The sequence below is a fragment of the Eretmochelys imbricata genome, chromosome 2 (genome assembly GCF_965152235.1).
Source record: "Eretmochelys imbricata isolate rEreImb1 chromosome 2, rEreImb1.hap1, whole genome shotgun sequence".
Lineage (NCBI taxonomy): Eukaryota > Metazoa > Chordata > Testudines > Cheloniidae > Eretmochelys > Eretmochelys imbricata.
The window spans coordinates 210,104,355-210,131,050 of NC_135573.1; the positions used below are offsets into that span (position 1 = coordinate 210,104,355).

Here is a 26,696-nt window from a genome sequence, read left to right on the forward strand (position 1 = left end):
TGCCACTGGAAGACCCTAGTGCAGATCGTTATACCAGCAAACTGCTTTCCCCCGTGTAGCTTATTTCACACGGGGCCTGGGTGGCGAAAGACGAGGGACTTAAATCAGCTGTATTAGCAACAGCGCGGAGTTTTCCTGGTACAAACTGCATCCACGCTATCCTGCACTGCTAGTATAGCTATGCAAAACGCTCCCAGTGTAGACCAGGCCTAACGGCCTTGCCCAACGGCCTCAGTAGCAGCGCGGGGAATGGAAGCTAAGTTGTCCCAACTAACTGCCTCACTAGCAGGCCATGGGAGCAAAGCCCCGCTGCAGCCCGCTCTCCCCGCCGTCTCCGATTCAGTGGCACTGCTGCAATGCACCGCAGCGAGGCCCCTAGCGAGCAGCCGCTCCCCAGGTGGAGGGCAGGGGGTTTTAAAGCACCTCTCCGGGAGGGGCAGCCAGGCTGATGGCCAAATCCCCGCCAGGGCCCTCGCCCTGTCTCCGCCGGGGGCCGGGTGGCCCTAGCTGGGGCGCGCGGGGCGGGAAGGTTCCGCAGCGCTCAAGGGGTAGCGCGGTGCCCTCAGTCTGCGGCCCGAGCCGGCCCCCCAGGAGTGGGGTGACGAGCGCCTCGCAGTCGCAGCGCGGCGAGGCGAGCAGGGCTCGGGGGCGGGCCCAGCGCAGCCCGCGCGTCGCCCCCGGGCGGAGCAGGCGGCGGAGGCTGCAGCTGGGCCCCGCGCCCGCCCTGCCCCCCGCACGTCCGGGGGAAGCCGCGCTCTGCGGCCCAACGTCGGCGGCGCGGTAGCTTCGGGGCTGGGGCAGCGGCGGCGCGTCCCGGGCGGGGTGGGTCGCAGCAGGATGGCAGCGGTGACCCAGTGCAAGGTGAGGCGGCCCCGGGCGCGCCCAGAGGCCCCCTCCCCGCCAGCCCGCCCGGCCGCCCGCCCGCAGCGCGCTGACTCTGCGGGGCGCGGGCCTTGGGCAGCTGGGCGCCAAGTGCCGCCCGTGCGGAGGCGCCCTCGCCTGCTGCCCGCATCTGCCCGGGGAGCGGGCGGCGCCGGTGGCAGGGCATTGCAGCGCTCTTGCCCCGCTGAGCCAGACCCCCGCCCCCCCCCCCGATCCAGCAGCGGCCGCCTGTGTTTGTTCTCCACCACGTGGAGCGTGTCCTGCAAAGAGAGCTCGCTGGGCTGCTTTTGCAGGGCTTCTTACCCAGCGCTGGGGCTAGACCAAGCCGCCGCCTCCTCCTCGGTCTGCCTTCATCCCTTTCCTCCTCCCCGACCCCTCTGCGCATTGCAGAGGGGGTAGCCCTTGGCGTTCTGATTAATGAGGAAGGTGATGATGGGGGGTGGGGGTGGTGTCATTGCTCTGTTGGCCTGGCTTTGCTGGCAAACTTGGTCCCTGTATTGTTTGCAAGTCTGCCTGGCTCTCAGGTTGGCTCTTAAAAGGCAGTTGATTAACCCTAGTTGTCAGAAAAAAGTTCTCAAAAGTTTCAAATAATGAATCAGTCGCTTGGTGTTGCTGGGAGAGGTATTTCCAGTGTCTTTGTAGGGCTGCTTTTCCTCCTGCAGTTCTCTACTCAATTGACGTGCCAGATTTGGCTTCCCTTTTCATATATTTTCCACTAATTTAGTGTGAATCTATTTCTTGCATATTAGATTTGAAATATAACTTGGAGACGTTATTGTCTGCACTTGGGAACATCAGCAATCAGATTAGCTGGCAGGGGGCTGGCAACACCACGCCCCCCGCTTCCTCCTGCTGTATGATAAGCAGCGACAGTGTTAAAATTCAAACCCCAAGTTTTTTGAAGCCATATTTAAGCGGACACTACTGTGTATTTAAAAAATTAAAAAGTTCCCTCACTTGTGATATTGTGATCTTATATTATAAAACTAAACACTAAAAATATAATTGATTTGTTGTGTTTGTCAAAGCTGAGTGCAAAATACCATTAGGAAAAATAAAGTAGCGTTAGTTATTTGTAGTTAGATTTCCTTTTTGTTTTTGTGCTATCTTTGTTCTGCAGTATTTAAGGAAATGAAAACAAAACTGTATTTTTAAAACATCTTAATATTAGATTTTGTATTTTTTAATCAAATCTTCAAATGTTTGGCCTAATCTATCAGTGAGTTTCTTTTTAGTGTTTTTTAAAAGACCATCTTAAAAATAAAAAGTCTTTGTGGCAGCTTGACTCGCACACATTTTAATAATGATAGTTCTTTTGCTTCTGTCCTCCTCTGATTTGTGTTAAAAATGTTAGTTTAGACCCCAGTCCTATAAACACGCATGTGAGTAACATCAAGTATGTGTGTAAATGTTTGCAAGATTAGGCTTTTGGGGTTTAGTTTTACACCTGTGCGTAGTCTTGTTGAACTCAGGTACATAAAGTTATTGTGAAAGTGTTTGCAGGATCAGGCATAATACATGTGGTGACTTTCCAAGAACGTACCGGTGTATCATAATTTCATTGAGGTAAGATTAGTGGATCTGTTAAGCTTAAGGGAAAGCAGCTTTACATGGTGGGCAGTTGAACACAAACTAGAGCCCTTATTAAACATTTCAGAAGCAGAAAGATGTTTAAATTAGTACATGGTCTTCCATACAAATACATTAGGAACCTGAAGTCTGTTCCTGGCTCTGCCCCATCGACTTTACCTGATCCCCAGGTTCTCTCAGTCTGAAAGTGAGATATTAGGGAGTGTTGGGTGCTTGTAAAGTTGTTTGAGATCCTTTGACTGAAGGAAGGCGTTTTATGGAAGTGCAACGTATTAATGCCTGCTGCTACAAGGAGATGACATTATTGTCCCCAGTCACGTTTTTACTCCACATGGAGCCGGTGCCTTCAGGGGTTCAGATGTGTTTCAGGCTTCCTTGTCTCTCTGAATCATCATATAGTCTGACTATGTTAGCTCCTTTAAAAAACCCAGTGAGGTTCAAAGATTATAAACACAAACTAGTTTGGTGGGATAGTTATGTGACCCCATTTTAGCCAATCGCTAGCCAACTATTCTGAGCCACAAGACCTGCTTTGTTTGTTTATATTGTTTGGTAACCAAAAGGCCTAATTAAAACATATCTGTAGAGTGTATACTGCTATACAAGTGAACCCCAGTTTTACAAATGTCTTGGGAGGCATCCAAAGCTTTCTTAAAACTGGAGTTTTGTAAAAACAAGTGTCAGTTTTTATAGAAGTTTAATCTACAGGACCAAATATTCATTTCAGGTATCACAGAGATTCATATATTTGGAGTTTGTAAAATTGCCATTGACTTACAGAATTCAAGTTAATATCACTAGAAAATACCATCTGTGGCCCCAGGCCTGCAAGTGACTCCAGGCAGGTGGACCCATGTGCCTGCCTGAAGCCCCATTGATGTCCATGGCTCAACAGCGCCAACTAGCACAATTGGGGTTATTTTTTTCTATACTGTATTAGTAGTCAACTTAATGGTACTGTGCAAGTCTGCTGTCTGGAAAGCTGGGATTCAGAAGTAGATGAGAGGATGCTGCTCTCATTTCAGGCAAAATTAAATCAGAAATAACCAGCTTCCCTGTGTGTATCAATGAAAAATTGGGTATTGTGGGGAAGAGCTGATTGGAGAAATGAGAGAGAATTTGAAGTATGGTCACACTATCTATACTGTTCTCATATTCATTATGTTAGCAGTCTTTTAGGAAAGCATCTTTATGGATTGCAGGTTCACACCACCTATAAAAAGGCAATTGTTCAATCTCATTCCTGTGATTTACAATGTGTGGATAGATTGCTGTGCCCATGCTGAGTCCCGTTGACTTCTGAAGGGCTCCATGTAGGTGTAGCAGTCTGCCCACATTCTTAAATTGCAGCATTAGGGCTTTGGTTCCTGATTATAAAGGCTGGTTGGTCGTAATGATAAACAATGGGGAAAGTTATGGCTTTGTGATTTTGGAAAATGCTTTTCGTAGGTCTAGGGTTAAAGAGTCATATCACACAATATTGTAAATAAGTTGCTTGTCATAAGACTTCATGAGAAGTCAAATATTCCTTATTTTACCATAAAATAGCTTAACTCAGTTTAATTACTAATTAAAAACCACTTAGAAATCCATACTCCAGTCTAGACATATATAGAACCAAATTTGCTAAAAATTAATGGAAGAGTCGTCTTCAATAATAGGTTGGCAATAAAGATCATAGCTTTTCATGAAAAAAACAAAAATTCACAATATACCACTGTGGCGATAATAACCTATCTTCCTCTCAGATGGTATTTAAGTGTTCCAAAAGTCTTAATGTTGTTTGATCTCTCAAGTATACGTGCTTTTTTTCATTACCTTTTTCTCTGCTTCTCCCAAAGCACTTTCATGCATTCTTCCATGACACTTCTTGTGGCTGGAATACTCCATCCCCAAACTATTTCATAAAGCCCCTTCAACTACAGCCAACTTGTACCGTGCTTCTGGAGAGAAACTGTGAACAGATACCATTTGGTAAATGGTCAAAGACTTGTGATATGTTCCTTCTGATATCTATGTTTTGTTTTTTTTTAAATAAAATCTACTTGTTTACATAGCTAATGTGAACATGTGTAATCATAAAAAGAAAAGGAGTATTTGTGGCACCTTAGAGACTGACCAATTTATTTGAGCATAAGCTTTCATGATGCATCCGATGAAGTGAGCTGTAGCTCACGAAAGCTTATGCTCAAATAAATTGGTTAGTCTCTAAGGAGTACTTGTGGCACCTTTTTTCTTTTTGCAAATACAGACTAACACGACTGCTACTCTGAAACGTGTGTAATCATGTGATTCCTATCATTGTCACTCTTCTTCTCCTTTCCTTTCCCATCTTCCTTCCATTTCTTTTATCGCCACTTATTACAGTGTGTCTTAAATTAGGTCCTGATTCTACAGTCATATTGATCTTTATGGATCTGATTGTAGGAGCAAGCCTTGGAATGTAAATAGTTCATGGCAAGGAATTTTCTTGCTGGTTTTTTTTGTTCAGTACCTAGCCCAAAGGGGCTATGATCCTGACTGGGGCCTCTGTATGCTACTGTAATACAAATAACTATTGTAAGCCTTGAAGTAGGTATGTGCTCAGAAGTTACTCCATGAAAATCTGTTTTTGATGCAGTTCCTGTTCAGAATGGGTGAACTTCTGCTGGCTTTGCGTATGCAGTTAGGCCTGTTGATGTGCATAGGATTGTTGCAAGTAAGGACTTGTCTACATGCACAGCTGCACCAATTTAAAGTGTGATTTTTAACCTGATTTAGTTAAATTGGTGCAAAAGGATGTGTGAACACACATTTTGATCTAAACCAAGCTTTTTTTGGTTTAATTAAAGTTGATTAAGCTAAAATGAAATTAGCCATTCTTAAACTGAAGTAGGAGTGTTCACACACAAGTTTGCTGAGGTTTGCTTAATGGTTTAGTTGAACCATGTGTGTAGACAAGACCTAACATTAGCAGTCTTCAGTCCCATGTGTCTTCCCAGTTGTATCTGTTTAGTTAAAAGGACATTATTTTTAAAGAAATTAGTTAAAAGTTGTTTCAGGTTTCAGCTCCTAGTCCCCCATCCAGTTTTTGTGGAGACTGAGCAACTGAACTGTACAGTGTAAACGGGGAAATTGACTATTCACACTGTAAGAGAGATAAGGTAGGTGAGGTAATATCTTTTATTGGACCAACTTCTGTTTGTGGAATAAGGTCCTGAAGAAGAGCTCTGTGTAGCTTGAAAGCTTGGTGGAAGGTTCAAAATCAGCTGGTCCAATAAAAGATATTACCTCACCTACCTTGTCTCTCTCTCTCATATCCTGAGACTAACATGGCCACAGCAACACTATTCACAATATAAACAAACTGCAAAAATAAAGACTACGATGTAACATAATGAAAGTTCATTTTCATCTTATATATTACTTTTGTTTGTTGTTGAAAAGGATGCTAACGGTGGGAATGGTGATAGTAATGGAGATTATAATGGTTGGTTGAAAAGTGTTGTAGGGTAACTTGTGCATATAATGGCAATACTTGATACTACAGTGGAAATTATTATCTTTCAGAATTTGTATCCATTAGAGCTCAGATATGAACAAACATACATTATGAGTGTCCCTTTAAATAGTGTCTGTTCCTCCTAGCATGGCAAAACCACAGACGTACAGAACAGTGAACTGTCTTCTGTTCTGCACTTTGCATAAACAAAGCTGCCTGCTAAATTCTGATTCCAGAATCTTTCCTGTTGCTTCTGATGTCTAAAACAGAAATCACACCACCTGGCTATTTTTCTCTGTAACAATTCAGATGCAGTTTGTACTGCTGGCAGTAAGGAAAATCTTGTTTTGACTTGCAGAGAGAGAAAACATGATACACATATGTTGAATACCAAGATGTCACTTAAACTTTGTATTTTTTTATTGTGTTAAAATCTGTTTTAAGCTAGTTTTTGTGTGTGTGTGTCGTTCTCAGCCTTTGGTTACAATGGGAGCAGAATTGTCAACTTGCATATTCAAATGAGTCAGATTCCCTGAATTACACCAATGCAATGCCATCAATTTCACTGTCTATGTCTTGTATCTAATATGAGTGCACTTAGAGTGACTCTTGTACAAAGATCTCCCCATTCTTAAAAAAAGGTAGATAAGATACTTCATTATCTCAAATTTAGAGATGAAGAAACTGAGACCTAGCAAAGCATTAAGTATCTGAGTGTCTTGGGATGCTTTTCAGGGATCAGACCAAAGGCCAGGTATATTTACAACTCAGTAAGCGTGGTTATTCTCGAAATGTTTTGTCTGTATGCTCTTTAGGGCAGGGACTATTTTTTACCTTAATTTGGAAAGCACCTGGGACATTTTAGGTGCTCCTGCAATATAAATAAGCATCTTAAAATGTACTATTAATGTACATGGTCTGAGGAAGTGAAGTTCAGGTTTGGATTAGATTTAGGCTACTGTTTGTGTTCCAAGCCAAAATGGGCTATGTTACCTGTGAAATTCCATCATTTCAAAGGTTTTGGTTTGTTACAAGCTTTTCCTGGGTGTTCAACATTTGTTTTTTGTGTCCCTCTAATGTTCTTGAAAGATATTTGCTTAGATCTCTGCTATGTTCCTGCAGATTTAATTTCACTTTAACTGACGTGTTTTATGTTGGAATATTCAGTATAAATTCTCCTTGAGCATATTTGGAGTGTTATTTCCCTTCCCTCACTCTTTTTTTTTTTTTTTTTTTTTTTTTTTTTTAGTACAGCATGCCAGTGTGAAAAGTTAGAAACTCTGTGAGGTGCTTCTATCCTGCAAGTACATTGAGTAGGCAGTTCTCAACCAGTGTTTTTACATGTGTTTAGGGCAAACATGTTTTTATTTTGTTTGCCAGAATTAAAAGAAGAGGATCTAACATTGTAAGAACTATTTAGCTGCTTGAATGCATTTTGATTGATCCGTAACAAGAGAATGAAGTGCATGGCTGTCAAAATTTTACACAACGAATAGAGCGTGACACACCATACAAAAGACATTGGCACAGATTCATCTTTGGTGTAGCTCTGTTACTATCAGTGCTGTGTTACATCAGGAGTAAATTTGGCCTGTTGTGTGAATTCTAGGACTATAGGAAATAAACAAGTTAAATGATGAGAAATGTACAAAGATGTTTTGGTCTATGCACTTTGTGCCTGCAGCAGTAGAGCTGTGTATGTAGTGCTTGATGCACCCGATTCAGAACATTGTGACATTTACAGAATTGCTGAACACAGCCTTTGTATGGTGCTTTAAAAGTCTTCTTTTTTTTACAGTGAATGTATTTTTCTTATAACTTTTATATTTACAACTTTTTAAAAAAAGAAATGCTTGAAACCAGCAGATGCCCTACAGATCTGTCCATTTCTCCAAAACCCTCATGCTTTAAGGGCTATTTGACTCTAGTCTTGTATTGCCCATGCTTTTCAACTCTGAGCAGGGAGGATTGAGACAGCTATGCTCCACAGAGTATTTTCATAAAAGGGGAAGAACCAGCAGTTGATGCATTTAAAATTTCTGCTTAAAAATTAGCAAAGTTTAAAATAATCTGCAGTTTCATCAAGTTCCACAATCTACTGTTTACATCCTTTCCCTTTCCCAGCCCCAAATAATCTGCTCTCCCTTTAGAAATGATGATTTTCTTGTTTTTCTTTGTGTTTTTTTGTTTTGCTTTCACTTTGGATTTTTGATACAGTTGGAGCACAGAGGTTAAAAAAACCAGTTATGCATGGTATGTAGACTGCATAGTAATTAGTAAATCACTGATGAACTGAACAGAATCTCTTAAAGGAGATGGACAGGAAAATGACAGCTCTTGGTACCAGGAACATAACTTTTATGATGCACTAGCAGGGTATCCTATGCAAACTCATTGACTATGTCCACCTTATATAAATCATGCCTTCTTTGCTTCTATTAAATTAAACCAGTTAGCCGGAATGGGGACTCCTAAACATTTTAATGAGACTCTTGAAAATCAAAGGGAGGGGGTCACAAACTAAAAGTCTCTTTTGAAGTTCTGCAGCAAGTTACTTTAATCAGAGCCCCTCAGTATCTGAGAATGCATAGAGATCAAAAAGAGGTCCTCTACTGGGAAAGTATGGTTTTTTTCCTTTGTTCATAATCGGTAATTACACCCCCATAATAGCTCCTCTGGTGCAGATGCAGAAGTAATAGACGAAGAAGAAGAAATTAGTTAGGCATACAGTAATCGCAGCAGTGGCTAGCTCAGCTGTACAATAGCACAAGAACTAATGCAGTTGTTCCTGGAAGCAATTTATTCATAGCAACAAGGCTCACAGCTCCTTGTATGTTTTTCCATTAAGTCATTAAAATGTATAGTGCTCCATTTTTAACCCTTCTCTGTTGAGTGAAGAATGAAATTTCTCCACAGCAAAGGAGTGGTATTCTGGCTGCCCATATTCAGGGATTTGGGATTGGGGAGAACTCTAAAACTCTAGTATGGTGAGTGCAGCTCCAGCTGAAGTACATTAGTGAATTAGCTGAAGTGACTGAACTGCTTTCAGTCTGCTAGCTTGGGCCAGTTGTTTAGTGATTCTGATCTTGCCTAAACCAGTATAAGTCAGGATTGAATCTGTTTACATCTGTGGAGGTTTGCTGGCAAAAAAAACAGTATGAGAATAAAATTAGGCACTTAAATGTTCTTGTATTATTACATACTTGCCAAGTGGAAGTGGGCCAGTAACATGATTGATTTCTCCCCCCTCCCCAATATTTGGAAAATGGCAGTTACCATTTGGAAAAACTTTGCTCTTGGCAAAGATGAAAGCTTGAGAAAATCTGTATCATTTTGAGTTATTTAGGAACTCCTTAGTTTTGTCTGCTAATGGAGATAGCCACATGGTATTCTGCATATCTGAGTTCACTTAGGGAGCATTCTCTTGTAACATAAAACCTTGTGAACTCTGTTTGAATCCTTCTCATCAAGCAGTTGTGGATCTCTCTCCTGCATTATTGTGCCTTCATCAATTTCACTGGAAGTTGCATGTGGGGAATGAGTTCAGAATATGCAAGAGAGATCCACACAATGAATAAGAGAAGTTTGCCTGAAGTGTACACGTTGCTCTGAGGATGAACTCCCTGATCACTGGTGAGCAGTTTGGGCACTTGAGAAGACACTGTCTAGCTTAGCATGTCTTTCCTAAAGTATTCTGTCAATCAAGTAATGCTATGCTTGAATCAGTGTATAAATATGTATTCTGAAGCACTAAGGTAAGAAAGGGCATTAATTAGATCTAACCACACAATGCAGAGCACCTTCTATCCAAGTTTGTACAGTTGTTAGGCATATTCATTCAGTCAGGCAATATGCAAAAGCTCTAAATGATACAGGCTTGAGAGCTGCCTTAAGGACCTCCTTTACCATATCTGACCTGCCACCATTAGTTAGGTTTATCTAGAATGTTAGAATGTAACGTCACAAAAGTGAAGCTCCGGGTGCTGGTGACAGAACTTTCTTAGCCTTTGGGCTGTGCCCCCGGAATTTGCTCCTTGTGTGAAAGTATGATTGAGCACAAACCTGATCATTTTAAGAAGACATGGAAGATGTCTTTGTCCAGAGCTTCCCAGCTGATTAAATTCTGAGTTCCTAGCTGAGAGCGCTCTGGGCAGCATGCCTTTGGTTTGTCTTACTGAATGTCCCAAAATAAGCCTTGTGTGGTGATGAGTATTAAATCATAGAATCCTAGAATATCAGGGTTGGAAGGGACCCCTGAAGGTCATCTAGTCCAACCCCCTGCTCGAAGCAGGACCAATTCCCAGTTAAATGATCCCAGCCAGGGCTTTGTCAAGCCTGACCTTAAAAACCTCTAAGGAAGGAGATTCTACCACCTCCCTAGGTAACGCATTCCAGTGTTTCACCACCCTCTTAGTGAAAAAGTTAATAAATGCATATTATTAATTTTATTTTAAAAAAATTGCAAATTGTTGTTTATTATAACTATAAATATAGTTACAAAAAGGATAAAACCCTACAATTGAAGTCTCTTTGCACAGACAGACCTTTCTGAAATGCCTGAAATCTGTGACAGTCCTCATTTTTGAACAGTTTGCTGTGTCATTAGATTGCAGATGGTAGTGAGTTTGAAGATACTACTTTAAACCTTGGATCTAAAGATCAATATGGCATATTTCTGTGACTAAAATCTGTAGCCTCAATCCTGCAGACACTTTTATGTATTGTGCTTATCTTTACTCTCATGAGCTGCCCCATGGAATGACATTAAGCACATGCAGAAATGTCGGTAGGATTGGGGCCTGTATTTATACGTTAAAGCAGTCTGCACAGCGTCCTGTGGAGTTTGGCTTATTGAGATACAGTTCTGCTTCACATATTCTATATAATATATATTTGTATGTGAATAAGAGAGTGACAAATGAACAAGAGGCTGCTGTTCCCCTTAGAGTTTTTAGTAGGTGATTATTGCAATGACTGACTTTGTCTTCCATCTCATTTTGAATTGAAAACAGATACCCAAGGAAGTGGCTGACATTTTTAATTCCCCTAGTGATGATGAGGATTTTCTTGGTTTTGGAGATGATGTTCCCATGCAAACCTTGTCCTCAGATGACAGCTCTGATAGTTTTGACTCATTGGAGTCAGCAAAAAAGGTAGGAACATTTTTTTCATAAACCCTAGTATATTGGTTTGGAACAGTAAAACTTCTTTGAATTTGTTTCAGAGCAGCGTTGACCTTAACTCTTGGCAGAAGTGGAAATCTATAATTCTTTTATTAGAAACAAAAAACTACTCACCTTTAATTCCTTTTAATTTGTAATGATCTTTTAAAAAGGGTCTTGTATGAATGAAATCCATTTTCCTTCCTTCATTAGGAGGAGAGGCTAGAGTGAGTTTGGTATTCATAACTTGCCCACATAGCATGAGAAAAATGGCCATTCAGTGATAGCCACCGTGGAGAATGCGTTACAGCTGAGTAAAATGTGGTGTTATGAATCAGTTGCACGTTTGCAGTACTGAAGTGGGATTCTATTGGAACCTCACTCTTTGAGTTGCTGTTTCAGTACCATGATGCTAGCACACGTTTTTATTCCTTTGATCTGTAGAAATCACCAGCTAGCATTATATTGTTGAGGCTCTCAGATATCATTTTGTGCCTTGGCAATGGAATAGCCAACCTGTGTGAGGACTAGATATAGTAGGGTTTTTTTGTTTGTTGTTCTCTGAGTTGGCAGTTGGAAGTATCGGAAGTGGAGAGTATGAGGAGAAGGACACTGGGAAGAGAGCAAAGAGGAATAGCTCAGTGGTTTGAGCATTGGCCTGCTAAACCCAGGGTTGTGAGTTCAATCCTTAAGGGGGCCATTTGCAGATCTGGGGCAAAAATTGAGGATTGGTTCTGCTTTGAGCAGGGGGTTGGACAAGATGATCTCCTGAGGTCCCTTCCAACTCTATGATTCTATTCTAAGAGAAACTGGTTTACGTGAGAGTGAAGTTTACTGGGCTTGACGGTGATGAACTTACATCTGTTTTTTTGTGATAAGGGACAGAAAGCTAGCGAAGAGATTCAAGAAGGGGGGTGGCATAGCACACTGGAAGGAAGAAGTTGGCTTTCGTGGTATTTTGGATAGACTGCAGGTGGAAGATGTGAGGAAAAGACAGTTACAGTAATCAAAAAGATGAATAATGCTTGGACAAAGGTTTTAGTAGTGATGTTAATTATGAAAGAGCAGATTTTTATTATATTGAAGGGGAAGAAGCAACAGTACTGGGAAGTTATGGATGAGAGGTAAATTTGAGTCATCAATGTAAAGGTTTAGCTGAAACTCTGGGAGGAAATGAGGTCACCGAGAGAGATTGTGTGGGTATATAGGGACCTGGAGAGGAGGTGGAGGACTCTTCAGTGAAGCAAACATAAACCACACCTTTTTAACCCATCAAAACAGACCCAGTAGAGTACTATCATTGAAGGCAAGGAAGAGATAGTGATCAATGTTGCTGAATGCAGCAGTCTGATCAGGAACAGTAAAAATACCGTATGCTGTCAAGACTAGGATAGGAGGAATGACCTTTGTAAGGGCTTTTCCAGTGGACTGTAATATTCTCCCTCCCACTCTCTCCGCTTGGGCGCTTAGGCTATTATGAATTATTTTAAATCCTCGATATCCGCTCCTTGGTCTCAAAGAATACAGATTCTTCCCTGAGTTTCACCCTCCGGCTCTCCAAAACAGCATCCTTTGGATAATTTAAGCCCTGAAGAGCCTCAGGTGCATGCTGCACAAGAGGCAGATTTACCTAGGGAAGAATTATCCTATAATGAAAGAGCAAAAGAGTGGGAAGGGAAGAGAAGCTCTGCAGGGTGGAATTGGGCAGGAAAGGGCAAAGAAGTTGGGGTAATCAATATAAATTGGGTCATGTTCGTGTCTTAGTAGTTCACAGGGACTTAGATAAACAAATTCTATTATCAGTATAGAGTTTTGCATGTCTCTTCCCTTGCAGCGTTGCCTGAAAGTCTCTCATGTAATTTTCTCATTTGTGTCACTTATACATTAGCTTAACCTAGCTACGTTGCTCAGGGCTGTGAAATATTTCACTCCCTAAGCACCGTAGTTAGGCAACCTAACCCTCAGTATAGGTGCAGCTAAGTCGATGGAAGAATTCTTCTGTTAACCTAGCTACCACCTCTTGAAGAGGTGTTTTAACTACACAGACGGAAAATCCCTTCTGTCAATGTAGAAAGCACCTATGTTGCAGCACTGTTGCGGTGTAACTGCACTGCTGCAAGTCTGCTGCTGTAGCACTTGTAGAGTAGACATAGCCTATTTGCACTAGTTTCTCCTTGCTTGTTTGCTTCCTGTGTAGTAAAATTACTGTTAAGGACACCTCTGTATAGGAAATGCCGCACTTTACTGTTGCACGTCATTGGTCCTCGATCCCTATTTTCAGTCACTGTAACAAACTGACTGACAGTCTTTCTAGCCAGCGCTGCAAAGTTTTATGCAAGTACAGAGTGAACACTTTTTCTCAAAGAGAAGTACAATTTCACTTTAAAGTTACTTCCCTTTTGTGTTTGCTCCTTTCTCAAACAGCTGCACTGCAGCTATCAACAAAAGAACAAAGTAATTTTGTTCAGAGAAAACTCACTCCAATTACCCATAATAATTTGTAGATGTTTTAAGTGTAAAGAAACAGTATATGCAATGATTTTTCCTCTATTCCCCTGCAAGTTTTTCCACTCATCTATTATATCTATTTTTCACCAGATATTATCTCAACATAAAGAAGTGTATAATTAAAGTCGGGGATGGGAGGGAATTGAAGGAGAGAATAAAGATATTTAGCCAAGTGCAGTTGTATGAGAGGTCATTTCTGTATCTTGTGTGGGAGTTAAAAACATCCAAGAAAAACTGGGGAAGTAAACTGTCTCAAGTGAAGAATGCTGAGTTTCAAAAGGCAGGTGCAGTATGATTGTGTGTACATCCCCTGCCCTGAGCTAGTCCTGTTTTTCAAGATAGCAATAATGACACATTGACACAGGCTCTGACTGTTTTCTATATTGTTTCTTTTAAAATCTCCCTTCCTCATCATGGGACATATATTGTAGCTTTTTTGTTATATGTATAGTAAAACCATTGTGCGTAAAGATGCTGTGCAAAGGTGAAACAAATGGGCTTCAGCCCTTTTTTGTTTAAGTAGATGATGTGCAAGCACGGCCCAAAAGGTGTTTGGGGGGTTCTTTTTGAGCAAAAGGGATTTTTAGTTAGTTTGTTTAAAACTTTTCAATTTTGTTTTCACGTATTTAACTTCAGTGATTAACTGACTTTTTGGAGAGAGGGAACCTTTGCTGATTAAGCTCCCTCTTCCACTAAAGTATGAAAGGTAACAATATACATCTTCTGAGACCCCACAACACCAGTGAACCCAGAGAAGACCAGAGTTGATATATCTGAGGTTTTTTTAAAAAAATATATTATTTTTTTTAAAAAAAGCAGATCCTTTTCAGGTCTGCTTTATGTACCATAATGAATCAAAAAAGACAGAAACTCAATTAAAAAAAAATCCTCTGCAGGTCACCTTTTAAAAAGACAGCAGAACTGGAGAGTATCTATGTTCATTTGAAATAAATGATAGGGATGAAATCCAGTGTGTCTTTTTCTTGTGACAGGTTTTGCATTTAATGTTTTCACAGGAGCATACCATCTGCTTAACTCCTTAACATTAAGCATTTTCTGATTTGGACGGGAAAGATTATATGAATGCTCTTTGTATGGCAAACTGCGTCCTAGCTGTTGTGATTTTTGTATGCTTGCTCAACAGGATGTTCGATTTCAATCCAAGTACCTGACTGAAGAACTGAGGAGAATTTTCACTGAAGACACTGATTCAGAAAGTGAAGTGTTTGAAGGTTTTGCTCCGAGTGAGCTGGATGTAAACAATGCGAATGGAATGATGGTAAAGCTAGCATTTTCATTGTGTTAAGACACACATACAGACTCCTCCTGCCCCCTTCTTCTTTCTTTGTGTAATCCTCTTGTTTTCATGCAGCTGGTTGAAATTTATTTTGTTATTTAACAATGTAAAATATTTGTGCTGAAGATAAATGTTGTTACAAATTTTCCTTAATATTTAATCTTTTATTAATGTATCATAAAAGCCAGAGATGGAGAATATCTACTAGTGCATGTAATGAAGAACCATCTGCTTAAGGGAAGGAGGATTGGTTGCTGTTCACACCAAATGGAATTCACTCTTGTGCAGAGGTCCAGCACGAAATCTATGTGCTACTAAAGTCCCACATCCTTACATGGTTAATGGACATTGCACTGGTCTCTGTAAAGGGCAGAATGGCACTCACTCTGAGCATTTTTTTTTTTTATTGTTGGGTTAGCTAAACACAAGATGAAGTTTCCAGTTTTTCAGATTCTGATACTTAGTCATAGTCTATTGCTAATAATGAGGATAAAAAGTGGCCTGTGCCCATGTGACAGCTGTCAGTATATCGTATTAATTATCTCTGCTTTCAGCCCGTGGAATCAGATTTGAGTGATGGCGAGAACAATAATTTATCTTTACTGGGTAGTGAGGAGGAGGAGGAGGAAGAGAAGGCTTACCCCAAGAGAAGAAGCTTTGGCCTTCGTGTGGCATTTCAGTTCCCCACAAGAAAGTCTGCCAAGAAGAAGGTGCCTGAACCAACTATTTCCAAGTTACACTTGCAAGACAATAAATCCCCTAAAACTCTCACAAGAGAGAAAAGCAGCAAGCAATGGAAGAAACTAGAAGGGTCTGCCTCAGAGTCTGAGGAGGATGTTAAAGAGATGCGTGAAGAAAGCTCCAGTGCTCTGCTTAAAAGAGCTATAAACATCAAAGAAAATAAAGCCATGGTAAGACAAAGCAAGCAAAAGCCAGTACTCACTAAGGGTATGTCTTCACTGCAGAGTTTACTGGGTGATTGGCATCCGAGTCTGAGCATTCAGTTTAGCCTTGCCTGGTTGTGAGCACTCACTGCAAAGCCACACTTGAGTTATTGTGTCCACACTGGTGCTGCACTCTCTTGTATGTGTGTCACTAGGCCTTCTGGGAGGATATCCCATGATTCTTTGTGCTACAGTAAACTGAGCCACTCCCAGTGAATTGTGGGAGTACTTGTCTGTCCTGGGCTCACTGGGAGAATTGTGGGAAGGCATTGGAGTGGTTTAATTTGTGTCCTAACTACAAAATGTGTGGGTTACTTGCTTGAGTGAAATCCTCATCTGGGCTCTAGCCTATATACCCTGAGCCTTGCCAGTTAGCTTGGGTTAAAAGTATCACAAAACTCAGGGTAGAGGCTTTTACATGTGGATGGGAGCAGGATTAGGGGGCAACAACTGAGTAAAGGTCCAGGTTAACTCTGTAGTGAAGACGTACCTTATAACCAGACCCTATCAAAAGGCATTGCCATCCATTAACTTTAAATGATCCATTGTGTCATTAGCCAATGTAAATTAGCAACTCTATTGTATGAGAAACCTATTTCAGTTTACTAAATGGAAAAATAAGATAAAGCAATCAAGATTTTTGCATCTCTAAGTGTATGTTCACTTGTTTGAGAAGTGTAGTTTAGAGTTAAAACTTTCCTCTTATACTAATGTGTAGTGTGTGAGGGGGACTATTACCTTCCTGCTCTTTGTCCTGATGCCTTTGGGTATGCAGCTCAAAGTCCATTGGCCTTTTCTGCTGCCATATGGTGATGGAACCCAAATGAGGTATGGGTTTGTCTGTTGCCCTTTCAGCTTTATTGCTTCTCATGTTTCTGCTTCCCATTGGGTATTAATATTTGATTATTTCCCCCCAGGGCTATTGGCTTGTATCTTTCCAAGTAAAAGCTCATTTTGTAGTTTCTTAAGCTTTGTCTACACTATGCGGGGAGATCGATCTAAGTTACACAAACTTCAGCTATGTGAATAACGTAGCTGAAGTCGATGTACTTTGATCTACTTACCATGTGGTCTGCACTACGCAGTGTTGACTGGAGATGCTCTCCTGTCGACTCCTCTTGCTCTTCTCATTCAGGTGGAGTACAGGAGTCTACGGGAGAGCGATCTGTGGTGGATTTAGCAAGTCTTCACTAGACCTGCTGAATCAACCACCGATGCATCGATTGCCATGCGTTGACCCCCTGATAAATGTAGACATGGCCATACTCTTGTTTCTAATCTATCTAGGTTCCTCTATATAATTGTGCTGTCCTTACTGGTATTTACAGCTACTCTTAGTTCAGTATCTCTGTGAATTTCATTAATGTCTCCTTTTTTCTCCTCCAGATCACTAATGAGGGTGTTAAATGTGACTGTTTTTAGATAGTAATTAAAAGCGTATTAGGTCTTTACTGAGAAATGTCATGCACTCTTTGTGGCCTCTTCACGCCACATGCGGTTCTGCCATGGCTGTCTCAGATGTTTAGCAGTCAAGAATCGCCACCATTTTCCCCATTTAAGGTCTTCCCTTCTTACGAAGCTCCCTAAAGCCAGCAGCTGTTGAAGCCCAGGGGGTTGAGTCCCTTCAGGGCAAGTCAATAGTATTTCAAAACAGCCAGCCAAGATGATGTAGAGAAGAGGCACAGGTCCAGGGTCTCTCGTATAGTATAAGTACAACAGAGTATTAATGCCACTTTGCTTAGCGTGCACTGCGCTGGTGACATCACACTTGTTGTGGGGTGGGGGTGCCGACCAACAGGAGTCTTTTAGTACATTGTTTTGCAAAGGGGTGTGTTTATACTCTTCCACACACAAAGCCTGATTACTATAGGTCAGCTCCAATCTGCTGTGTGGAATGAGGCAGTGTGGCCTCACTAACAGAGAGCTCATGCTGGGGTATTCTATAAGGGAAGGTTCTGACTGTTTTCACTGGGTTCTGATAAAGAATGACTAGGAGAAAATTCTGACCAGCCAACAAAAGTCACTGAGACTATGGCTACACTACAGAGCTTCCAGCTGCTCTGTGCCAACAGGAAAGAGGTCTCCTGTTGACTTAGCTACCACCGCTTGCTGGAGTAATTATATCGGTGGGAGGAGCTCTCCTGCCAACATAGCACTGTCCACATTGGCACTTAGGTTGGTGTAACTTACATCGCTCAGGGGGCTGGCTTATTCACACCCCTGGGTGACATAACTTATACAGACATAAGCTGTAGTGTGTACATAGCCTAAGTCCTCACTGTCAAAATAACTTAGTGTGCCAGCAATTTTGTATTAGGAAAGTATGTGCCAAGAAAACCCACAAGAAACCTCTTATAATCCCCTGATGCAGTTAGGTCCACTCTTGTTGTCAAGGGATTAGCTTTCCCATGTTAACTGCAAATTTCAGTCATTATTAGTCACGGATACTGTAACCTCAGTATAACACACTTCTTTAGAGCCACATTTGATAGCATTGGATGTGATCTTTAGCTGCACGACTTCAGTACAAATCAATGGGAGTCATGGTGCTAAAATCTGCTCTAGAGCTTTGAACGTTTAGGGGTAGAGGTTTAAATGAAGTGTTTTAAAGAGTGGTTATTTACACTGGGATTTGAAATAACTCAGTGTGTGTGAAAACAGAGCATGGTAAGGACTGAGTAGGTTAAATATTTGCAAGTTTGCAATGAGACTTCAATAGGATATCTTTATTAATTTCAGCTTGCCCAGTTGTTAGCAGAACTGAATTCTATACCTGAACTGTTTCCAGTGAAAATGCCCACCTCAACTCCTTCTGTAAGTTTCCATATTTGCTTAAATATAATATATATTGTTGCTGAACTTGAATGAGATGTGTCTTCTGATGAATATTTTTATCCTTTTTTTTTTTGTAATTTTATTTGTATTGACTTAATATTAGTTATATAAAGCGGCAGGGCTAGGCTACCATGATATACAGGTAAAGAAACAGCTCAAATTAAGCAATGTATATTCAAAGAAACAGACCTAAAATTAGGCACTGCTCCATTAACTTAGACCCAGAGAGGCTCATGAAACACTGGACAAACAAATGTGTATATTTGAGAATCATGGTTGGAGGGCAAATAGGATCTTGTAGCTAGAAAGCTAAAGAGGGTGAAGAAACTACTACTGTTTTCAGATCCTGTCTGTTTTTTTGCTAATTTTCCTCTCTGTTAAAGTCTGTGTTTCCATTAGAACTGTGATGGGAAACTAGCATGATGTTTCTATGTTCTACCTCTGGAGCATCTCTTTTTTGGCTACCAGCATAGAAATCCCTAATTCTCTGTGATTACTGTGGGATAATGTTAATTTATCCAGTAATCCAAGTCCACACGTACTCCAGGAGGGTTGTACATCCATGTTCCTGACTTTGGGAAGTCCTTGTAAAATGTTGCCCTGATAATGAAGTCATTTGTGACCAAATTGTAAACATGTGAAAGGCTAGCTCCTTGTTGGTTGCGCTTCAAGTATTTATTGTGATGTATTAAACCTACTTCAAATAAATCTCTGGATTCCAGTAATATGTATTCTGTATTTTTATTCTGGAAAGAACCTTAGGGATATAGTGTTAGAATGCCCCTATCCTTATGACAATGTTCCCCACTTATCATCTTGTATGTATATGCTCACTTTTTCATTTAAAGTAACAATTAGAGAATTGCAGCAAGTTCCCCATCTAGCGAGCTTCCCTACAAATTTGTTTGTGGCACCAAGTTTGCTAGGATGACCTCCTAGAGCTGTGCAAATACATTTATAGGTCTGGTAGTCCCATGCCCATATAATCTCTGGTAGTTCCCTGTCCCAAACACACAACAGTGAGGCTTATGAGACACATTTTTTTTCTCCTCCAGAAACAGAAGAAAACCCCGAGGAGAACATTTTCTGAAGGCCAGATAGAGCGTCGTACAAACCCAACCAGAAACGCTCGTCCACCTGAGAAATTTGCCTTGGAAAACTTCACTGTGTCTGCGGCTAAATTTGCAGAACACTTTCATAATTACAGACAACAAAATCTCCTAATAAAGAAGAGATTCAGTGGGGTATTTGCTAGTTTAGTTTGTTTATTAGCCTTTGTCTTTTGGAGATGTCACTTAAGCTACTTTGAGCTGGCCAGAGTGGGGACAAATGCAGCAGAAAGCTAACTAGCATTTAGAACCTTTGTGCTAGGATTAGAAGCAGGAGAAAAAAGGATTCTGGAGCCTCCCCCACCCCTAGTCACCCAAGCTATTTCAGTATGTAACCCATACCATTTGAATGTGTATCTAATTATATGATTATCAGATTAATATTTGTATTATTTAGTATTTGAAATCCAGTAGTGCCCACAATGTGCTAGGCTGGAGGCAGGCTAGGGAGTGGGGTGATAAGGAGGTGGGAGGGAATGGGAGGAGAGGTGAACAGCTTCACTCTTGATGATGGCAGAGGAGTAGGGAGAGTGTTAGAAGGGAGCAGAAATCAAAGCTGAGCTTGTTGAACTTCAGTTTAAGAATTGGTAAGAACCTGTGTGGAGAGAGAGGAGGATGGGAGAAGACTTGAGAAAGAAGTCAGAATTTGCAAATAAGCAACAAAATGTTGTTGGAGCCGTGTGATGTTACATTTGTCCTCCTACCCCATTCCTCCTTTTATCAGTCATATTCACGTGTCATGTCTGCTATTAAATGTAAACTTTCTGTGCTAAGGATTATCTCTTGTTATGTCTGTGTGCCACGCTGAACCACAATAGGATTGTAATCCTGCTTGGGTCCTTTTGTGTGCTACCACAAGATAATGGCAACAACAGAGGTGGAAAATTAGCACTATTAGGTGAGGGATGTGGCAGAAGGGAATGAGGAGAGAATGAATTTTCAGATGGATGTCCATGTGGCCAGAGGCATTCAGTAGAACAGGCATGCAGAAATAGGATGTTGGGGGTAAGCCAGGGCTGAGATTTGTTGGGGTGGACTTCGGTTGGGGAGAGTTGCAAAAAAATCACTGCTGGAGGAGAAAGTAGAGTTAAACAACAGGAGAGGGAGGGGAAAATCAGGAGAGGGCTCAGAGAAGTCATAGACACTGATGGATTGGGAGGTCACGGTATGAAAAGGTGGGCAAAGTTGAAATAGAGGTGCTGGTTGTAGAGGGAACTCAGTTACTGAAAAATCAGAGGGAATAGTGCTGAGAGAAGATGAAGTTGAGTGAGCGGCCATTTTGGAGACTTGATCCAGTGTTGAAGGGCAAAGACTAAGGAGTCAGATGGGACATCAGTGTGGAAGCTGAAACCTCTGGAGGATGGGGGTGGAAGGAGAAGCAGGAGAGCTTGGTGTATCAAAGTCCAGAGAAGGATGTTGGTGGCTGGCAGATAAGTTACATGGAGAGGGAGTGTAGAGTCTAGCGGGAGATTGCTCAAAGAAAATGAAGGGGTGAACTCGATAAGGAGGAAGGTGCTGGACATGGCAGATGCCCAACACTTCCACCACCTTTCTTGAGGATGAGTCACAGAGGGGAGAAAGAGAGGCTGCTGTGAGTAGAGCTGTGGAGGTTTCAATGGGTGCTGGAGATGGAGGGGAAAGAGATATAAAAAGGTGGATGGTAGTGATCTTTTTCTGTGAAGGAGGAAACGGATTGTTTGTAATTGGAGGGAAAATGGGAGGAGTTTTTTGGAGGAAGATGCCAGCTGTATGAAGGGTAGCAGATTTCCTCAGAGGAAAAGAAAGATGGGGTGGTAGGATAAGGATTTTGAAGGTGTTTGAAGGGGTAGGGGAATGAGGATAAGGAGGAGAGCTAGAGCTGCTGAGAGCAATAAAGGTTGGAGTGGGAGGGAGGATAGGGATTTGGAGGTGACCACAAACTCTAGCTATATGTTCTGTTCTTATAGTCAGAGCATATTTGATCTAAAGGTAAAAGCACTTCACCCATCATAAGACAAAAGATGATGAGATCGGTTTGTTTTGTAGGGTGACTGTGGAATGCGTAAAAGAAGGAGGTCATCTAAATATTCATCTTACCGTCCTGTTGAAGATATTACTGATGAGGACTTGGAGAATATCGCAATTACAGTTAAAGATAAAATCTATGATAAAGTCCTGGTAGGTGCCTGCTTTTTCCTTGTGATTGCTTAGTGTGAGGGGCAGAAGATGAAACTACTTCATTTCATGAAGGGAATATAATGCTCATTGAAAAGTGCCAGAATAAGAGGCCTGGAGACTGCAGTGTTGTGTGTATCTACTGTGCAGGGACAGCAGGGAAGCTTCTCTCCCTTGCTTCAGAGGAGCACTGGAGAAGGTAGTGCACGATCTATGCGTAGCCATCTCTTGCTGTCTGCAAACAGGTGCCAGTTGTGGCAGTGTTTTGCTATTGTTACCTGTTGAGTGGGAACTCTATTGAGACCACTAATTCCCTTCCACCAAAGGGCTATTAGATGGAAGTGGACATAGCCATGAATGATCTGGGTGCAGTATAAGCTAGTGACTTGGAAGCAAATTGCTCCAAATCCCATTTGTGTTCCCATCTCCCTTGCCAAAAATTACTCTGAAGTGTTATCTTGCAAGAGGAGTGCTGAAACCTGGAAGAGCGAGGGTTATTCAAAAGGACATTAATACATGTCTGTGGCATGTTGCTGCATAAGCAGGGATACTCTTGTAAACACCTGCTTTGCAACCTTATCTGTGCATAGATTTAAAATGAACATGAGCCTCTCTGTTTTGGGGTTTGATGCTGTCACAGGGATCACTGCACGAAGATTATCTCATACCCTGGAATTTTAGAATGGTGGATATTGTTAGTTTGTAGGCAATACCGTGTTCTTCATCTGGTGGCCTTACTGGAAGGAGGATAAACAAGTTGCAGTAATCACTTTTTTTTTTAAATCCCTATGGAGATTGCACTTGTCTTCCTCTCTCTCTCTCTCTCTCTCTCAGGTTCTTTGATTTCAGAAACCCTGCCAGCAAAGATTGGGTTAGTGGTGCTTGTTACCCTGGGGGAGCCATAGGTTTGAATTTCTAGCACAGTGGATTGCAGGTGCTGTAGGAGGACAGTCTAATGTATTGACTAGTAAATATATGCATCCCTTAGGCAGTGCTTTTCTCCCCAGCTGAGTCACCTTTGCATCCTTTGAGAGTTCAGAGAATCGCCATATTCCCTTTTTTAACACACACCCCCCCTTTAAGGGCCCATGCTTTGGCCACAAAGACTTGCATGGGGATCCTTTTGGTTTGTATCAATGGTGTACCTTACTCTCCTAGAGAAATCACTGCTCAGTGACTCTGTGGGTTCCTAGCGTTTGCCATGGGTGGATTGGAACCAGAAATATAACATAGGGCTCATGTAGCACATTAGATTCCTAAGCCTTCAGGACAGGGACCATCTCTTTGTTTTGTACAATACCTAGCGTACTTCTGAGCACTGTAGAAATAATCATGGTGGTTGTGTTTTTTCCTAATGTTTTATTAATCTAATTGCCTCTGGTTCCCAAGGAGAAATTTTAGTACTTTCCACCTCCAGCTGAGAGGTGTGTTAGAGAATTCCACATGGAGTCAAGAAGTTCAGCATGATGTGAAATGCTGAATTTTTACACATCTCTCTCCCTCCTTTCCAACTTTAGGGTAGTACGTGCCACCAGTGTCGGCAGAAAACTATTGATACTAAGACAGTCTGTCGTAATCAAGGGTGCGGGGGTGTGAGAGGACAGTTCTGTGGACCGTGTCTTCGTAATCGATATGGTGAAGATGTGAAATCGGCACTTCTGGATCCAGCAAGTATTCAGATCTTTGGGTTAAAATGACAGTATGATTATGGCTTTGTTAGCTTCACAATCATTGTGGATTTCTTGGATAACATGAAACTCAAACATTCTACCACAGTAGTGTGGCTGTGATTTATATTTATCTTGCTGAGGTAGGAATGAGATTGCAGGACTTTCGGCCTGCTCTTAGTTGCTCTCAGGTGGGGGAAAGAAAACTCATGAGGCTTAGATGAAAGGGGACCTGATTCTTCCAATTTCTTGTGTAGCTTTTTGTCTCCTTCCCTGATGCTTTTACTGATCTGGTCTGCAATGCAAGCACCTTGTTTCAGATACTAAACTTAAAGATTGGGAAGTAAAGAACCTCAAGAATTTAGGTTTGGGTCCCCTTTCTTTCCTTGAGCCCCTATCCTGTCCTCAGCAGAGTGCATAGACCCGTCGTGTCCAAATCCATCCCTTTCACGGGGTCTGGCTGTCTATGCAATTCACATACAATTAACATAATCAAAGTTTCCTCTTCAAGCTTGCCTCTTTGTTGCTCTCCCCTCTGAGACACTATCCTGGTTTCCCCCCCTTCATATTCTTGTGGAGGTAATCAGATCTCCCTTTCAGCATGACAGACTAACGTTTTTGTACAAGGTCTCAGGTCTACCCCCCAGAGCAATGGCCACATTCGTTTTTGTCTAATGCAGCTCCTGAAGTCATGTGTTGCAGGCAGCAGACCTCCTCTCCTTGCTCTGACCCCCGGTCTGTTTTAAAAAGTGATAAATGTTTTTCCTTTCAGATTAACTGAATGTCTCGTGTGGCTCTCTTTCATACAGCCTCTGAGTTAGTGTCCAAACCCACCCCTTCCTGGAATTTGGCTTCACTTGTAATTTAAACATAAATCCTAGCCTAGGGATCCTGCCTGAGGACCTTCTCTGCCTTGTTCTCTGGCTCAGAGACGTTCCACCTCTCTTTATATCCTGGTTGCAGCTAATTGGACCAACCTTTCAATGTGACTCAGCCATAGTTACCCTGTATTTTAATAATGGAGGTTTTTTATCACCTGAGCCTAGGGTGCTCGAACAGAAGAGCCCTGCTTTTTATATTCTGTTACAACACTATATCCCCAGGGAAATCAGTACTACTAGAATTTGTTGAGTGTGAGCTTTGAAAAATTCCAAGTAAAGAATGGATATTCGTTCGTTCTTCAGTACTGCAAATTTTTTTGTCAAAAGATTGATTAATATTATCTATTAAAGTATTTGTTTATGAAATACAATATTGCCCTGTATAAGGCATTGTTACAGAACAGTGGCACTTTCTGCTGTTTTGGGTGGGTAAGCTGGTTGGAGAAGACAGGTTTGCATCTAATACTTCTGTAGATAACTCTACCCCTCTATCTTTCCCTCCTTGTCTGTAATTCAGGATTGGATTTGCCCTCCTTGTCGTGGTGTCTGTAACTGCAGTTACTGTCGCAAGCGTGATGGCCGCTGTGCCACAGGAATGCTCATCCACTTGGCAAAATTTTATGGTTATGACAATGTTAAAGAATATCTTGAAAGGTAAGATAATTACATAACTGCTTTAGAATTGAAATCCTCACTTTCAAATGTGCTGCCTAATCAGGCTCTCAAAATGTTGTTTTCATTTAATAAGAACTTTGTGGAGCTTTAACCCAAACCTAAGTCAGTCAGTCACAAAATATTGAAACTTGCTGAAACATCTAAGTAGGTACTTGTGACTTGTTCAGCCTGGGCCCACAGAAATTGATGGCAAAACTCCCCTTGACTTCAGTGAAACTAGAACTTGACTGCATGTGAAATCTTGAGACTGTCAACTTTACTGTGTCAATGAATAAGGCAATTTGAAAACTGAACCATTATTTTGTATTTTAAGAGTTAAATTGACTCCGTTTTCGTGTGTGCTTCTGCAGAGCGGTGACCATCTAAAATCAGATTCCCATAAAATATAACATTTTTCTACCTCTTTTTTCTAGTTTACAAAAGCAACTGAGTGAAGACAGTTGAGGATGCTGAGTACAGCTGCCTGACCTGCGGACAAGTTGCTTAGTTCAAGGTTTAAAAAATTGTATTACAAGGATGTTTATACAAGATAGAATTGTAGAACATAGCTTTGGATTTTTTTTTTTTTTTTTTTTACTGATTGGTCTTATACAATGATTTCTCAGGAAATGTTTTAGTAGAGGAATCTATATGCAGAACATTCTTTTATGCATAGACACCTGTATACAGAGCAGAACAGCACTTTTAAAACTTCAGTGGTTAATTTTCAGTAGAGCTACAGAACGAAGTAGATGCTTAACTCCAAAGGCTGTGAAGGGAATTGTGAAGCACTAAAAATTTAACCAGTGGAGGGAGGAGAGTGGGCTCTTAATAGTTTGCTTAGGCCATTACATTTTTACATCTCTTCCCACTCCAGTACCACTTCCTGACCTAAAGAGACAAGTTTTCCAAAGCCTTCTCTTTTGTGCACGAGCAAATCAAGTAACTGCATGCCTCAGTTTGTGGGCAAAAGGAAGTTTTGCCTCTGCAATGGTGGGAGGGAGTCCTTTTGAAAACTTTATTCAGTTCTGGTTGGACTGTGTGTGCAGTTTACCAGCCAACTGTTCCTCTTTCCCCCCTCCCCCGAGAACTTGTAAGTGCAAGGGGAGTTTTGTGGATACATGTTGTTTAAACAGAAAAAAGGTAATGCAATCCAACAGCAGTGATGCACCTGCTCTTTGAGAGTGATATTGACTTTTAATTTTAGTGCTAAAGTTTTTTTTTAATAATTTCTATGTGTCTGCTTAGCAAAAAGCAGGCTTTAGAAACACTTTTTAAAAACCCCTATTACTGCAGCCTCATTGTCAAAATTTGTGTAAAATATTGTATGTTTTACTCTGTGTCAAGATAATAAAGCATTTTCACTAGAGGAGCATTTTCATCATGAATACAGAGTTTAATTTTCAATAATCAACCTGTCTCTCCGAAGGAAAATGTTAACAGGTATAAATCCAGTTTAGCGAGACAGACATGTTTGGAGGAGGTGTACAACATTTGAGTATCATAACTCTTCACACAGTAGGATGTAGTGC

The 26,696-nt window shown here is 41.3% G+C and overlaps 1 protein-coding gene across 1 annotated transcript; it reads left to right on the forward strand.

The window, feature by feature from the left end:
• Nucleotides 1-691: 691 nt before the first annotated feature.
• Nucleotides 692-26,545, forward strand: CDCA7L (cell division cycle associated 7 like). The gene is made up of 10 exons (XM_077811390.1): nucleotides 692-861; nucleotides 10,966-11,106; nucleotides 14,768-14,902; nucleotides 15,475-15,831; nucleotides 18,604-18,678; nucleotides 19,755-19,943; nucleotides 21,834-21,965; nucleotides 23,480-23,629; nucleotides 25,028-25,164; nucleotides 25,599-26,545. Exons 1-10 carry the CDS (start codon nucleotides 838-840, stop codon nucleotides 25,627-25,629), a joined length of 1,371 nt encoding a protein of 456 aa, XP_077667516.1. The 5' UTR covers nucleotides 692-837; the 3' UTR covers nucleotides 25,630-26,545.
• The last annotated feature ends 151 nt before the right edge of the window (nucleotides 26,546-26,696 follow it).

What these genes read in the sequence shown, in the direction of transcription:
- CDCA7L (XM_077811390.1), top strand. Translation starts at nt 838, where the DNA reads ATGGCAGCGGTGACCCAGTGCAAG. An exon ending in ACAATGCGAATGGAATGATG is followed by an intron (nt 14,903 to 15,474) that starts GTAAAGCTAGCA and finishes CTCTGCTTTCAG; the next exon opens with CCCGTGGAATCAGATTTGAG. An exon ending in AATCGGCACTTCTGGATCCA is followed by an intron (nt 23,630 to 25,027) that starts GCAAGTATTCAG and finishes TCTGTAATTCAG; the next exon opens with GATTGGATTTGCCCTCCTTG.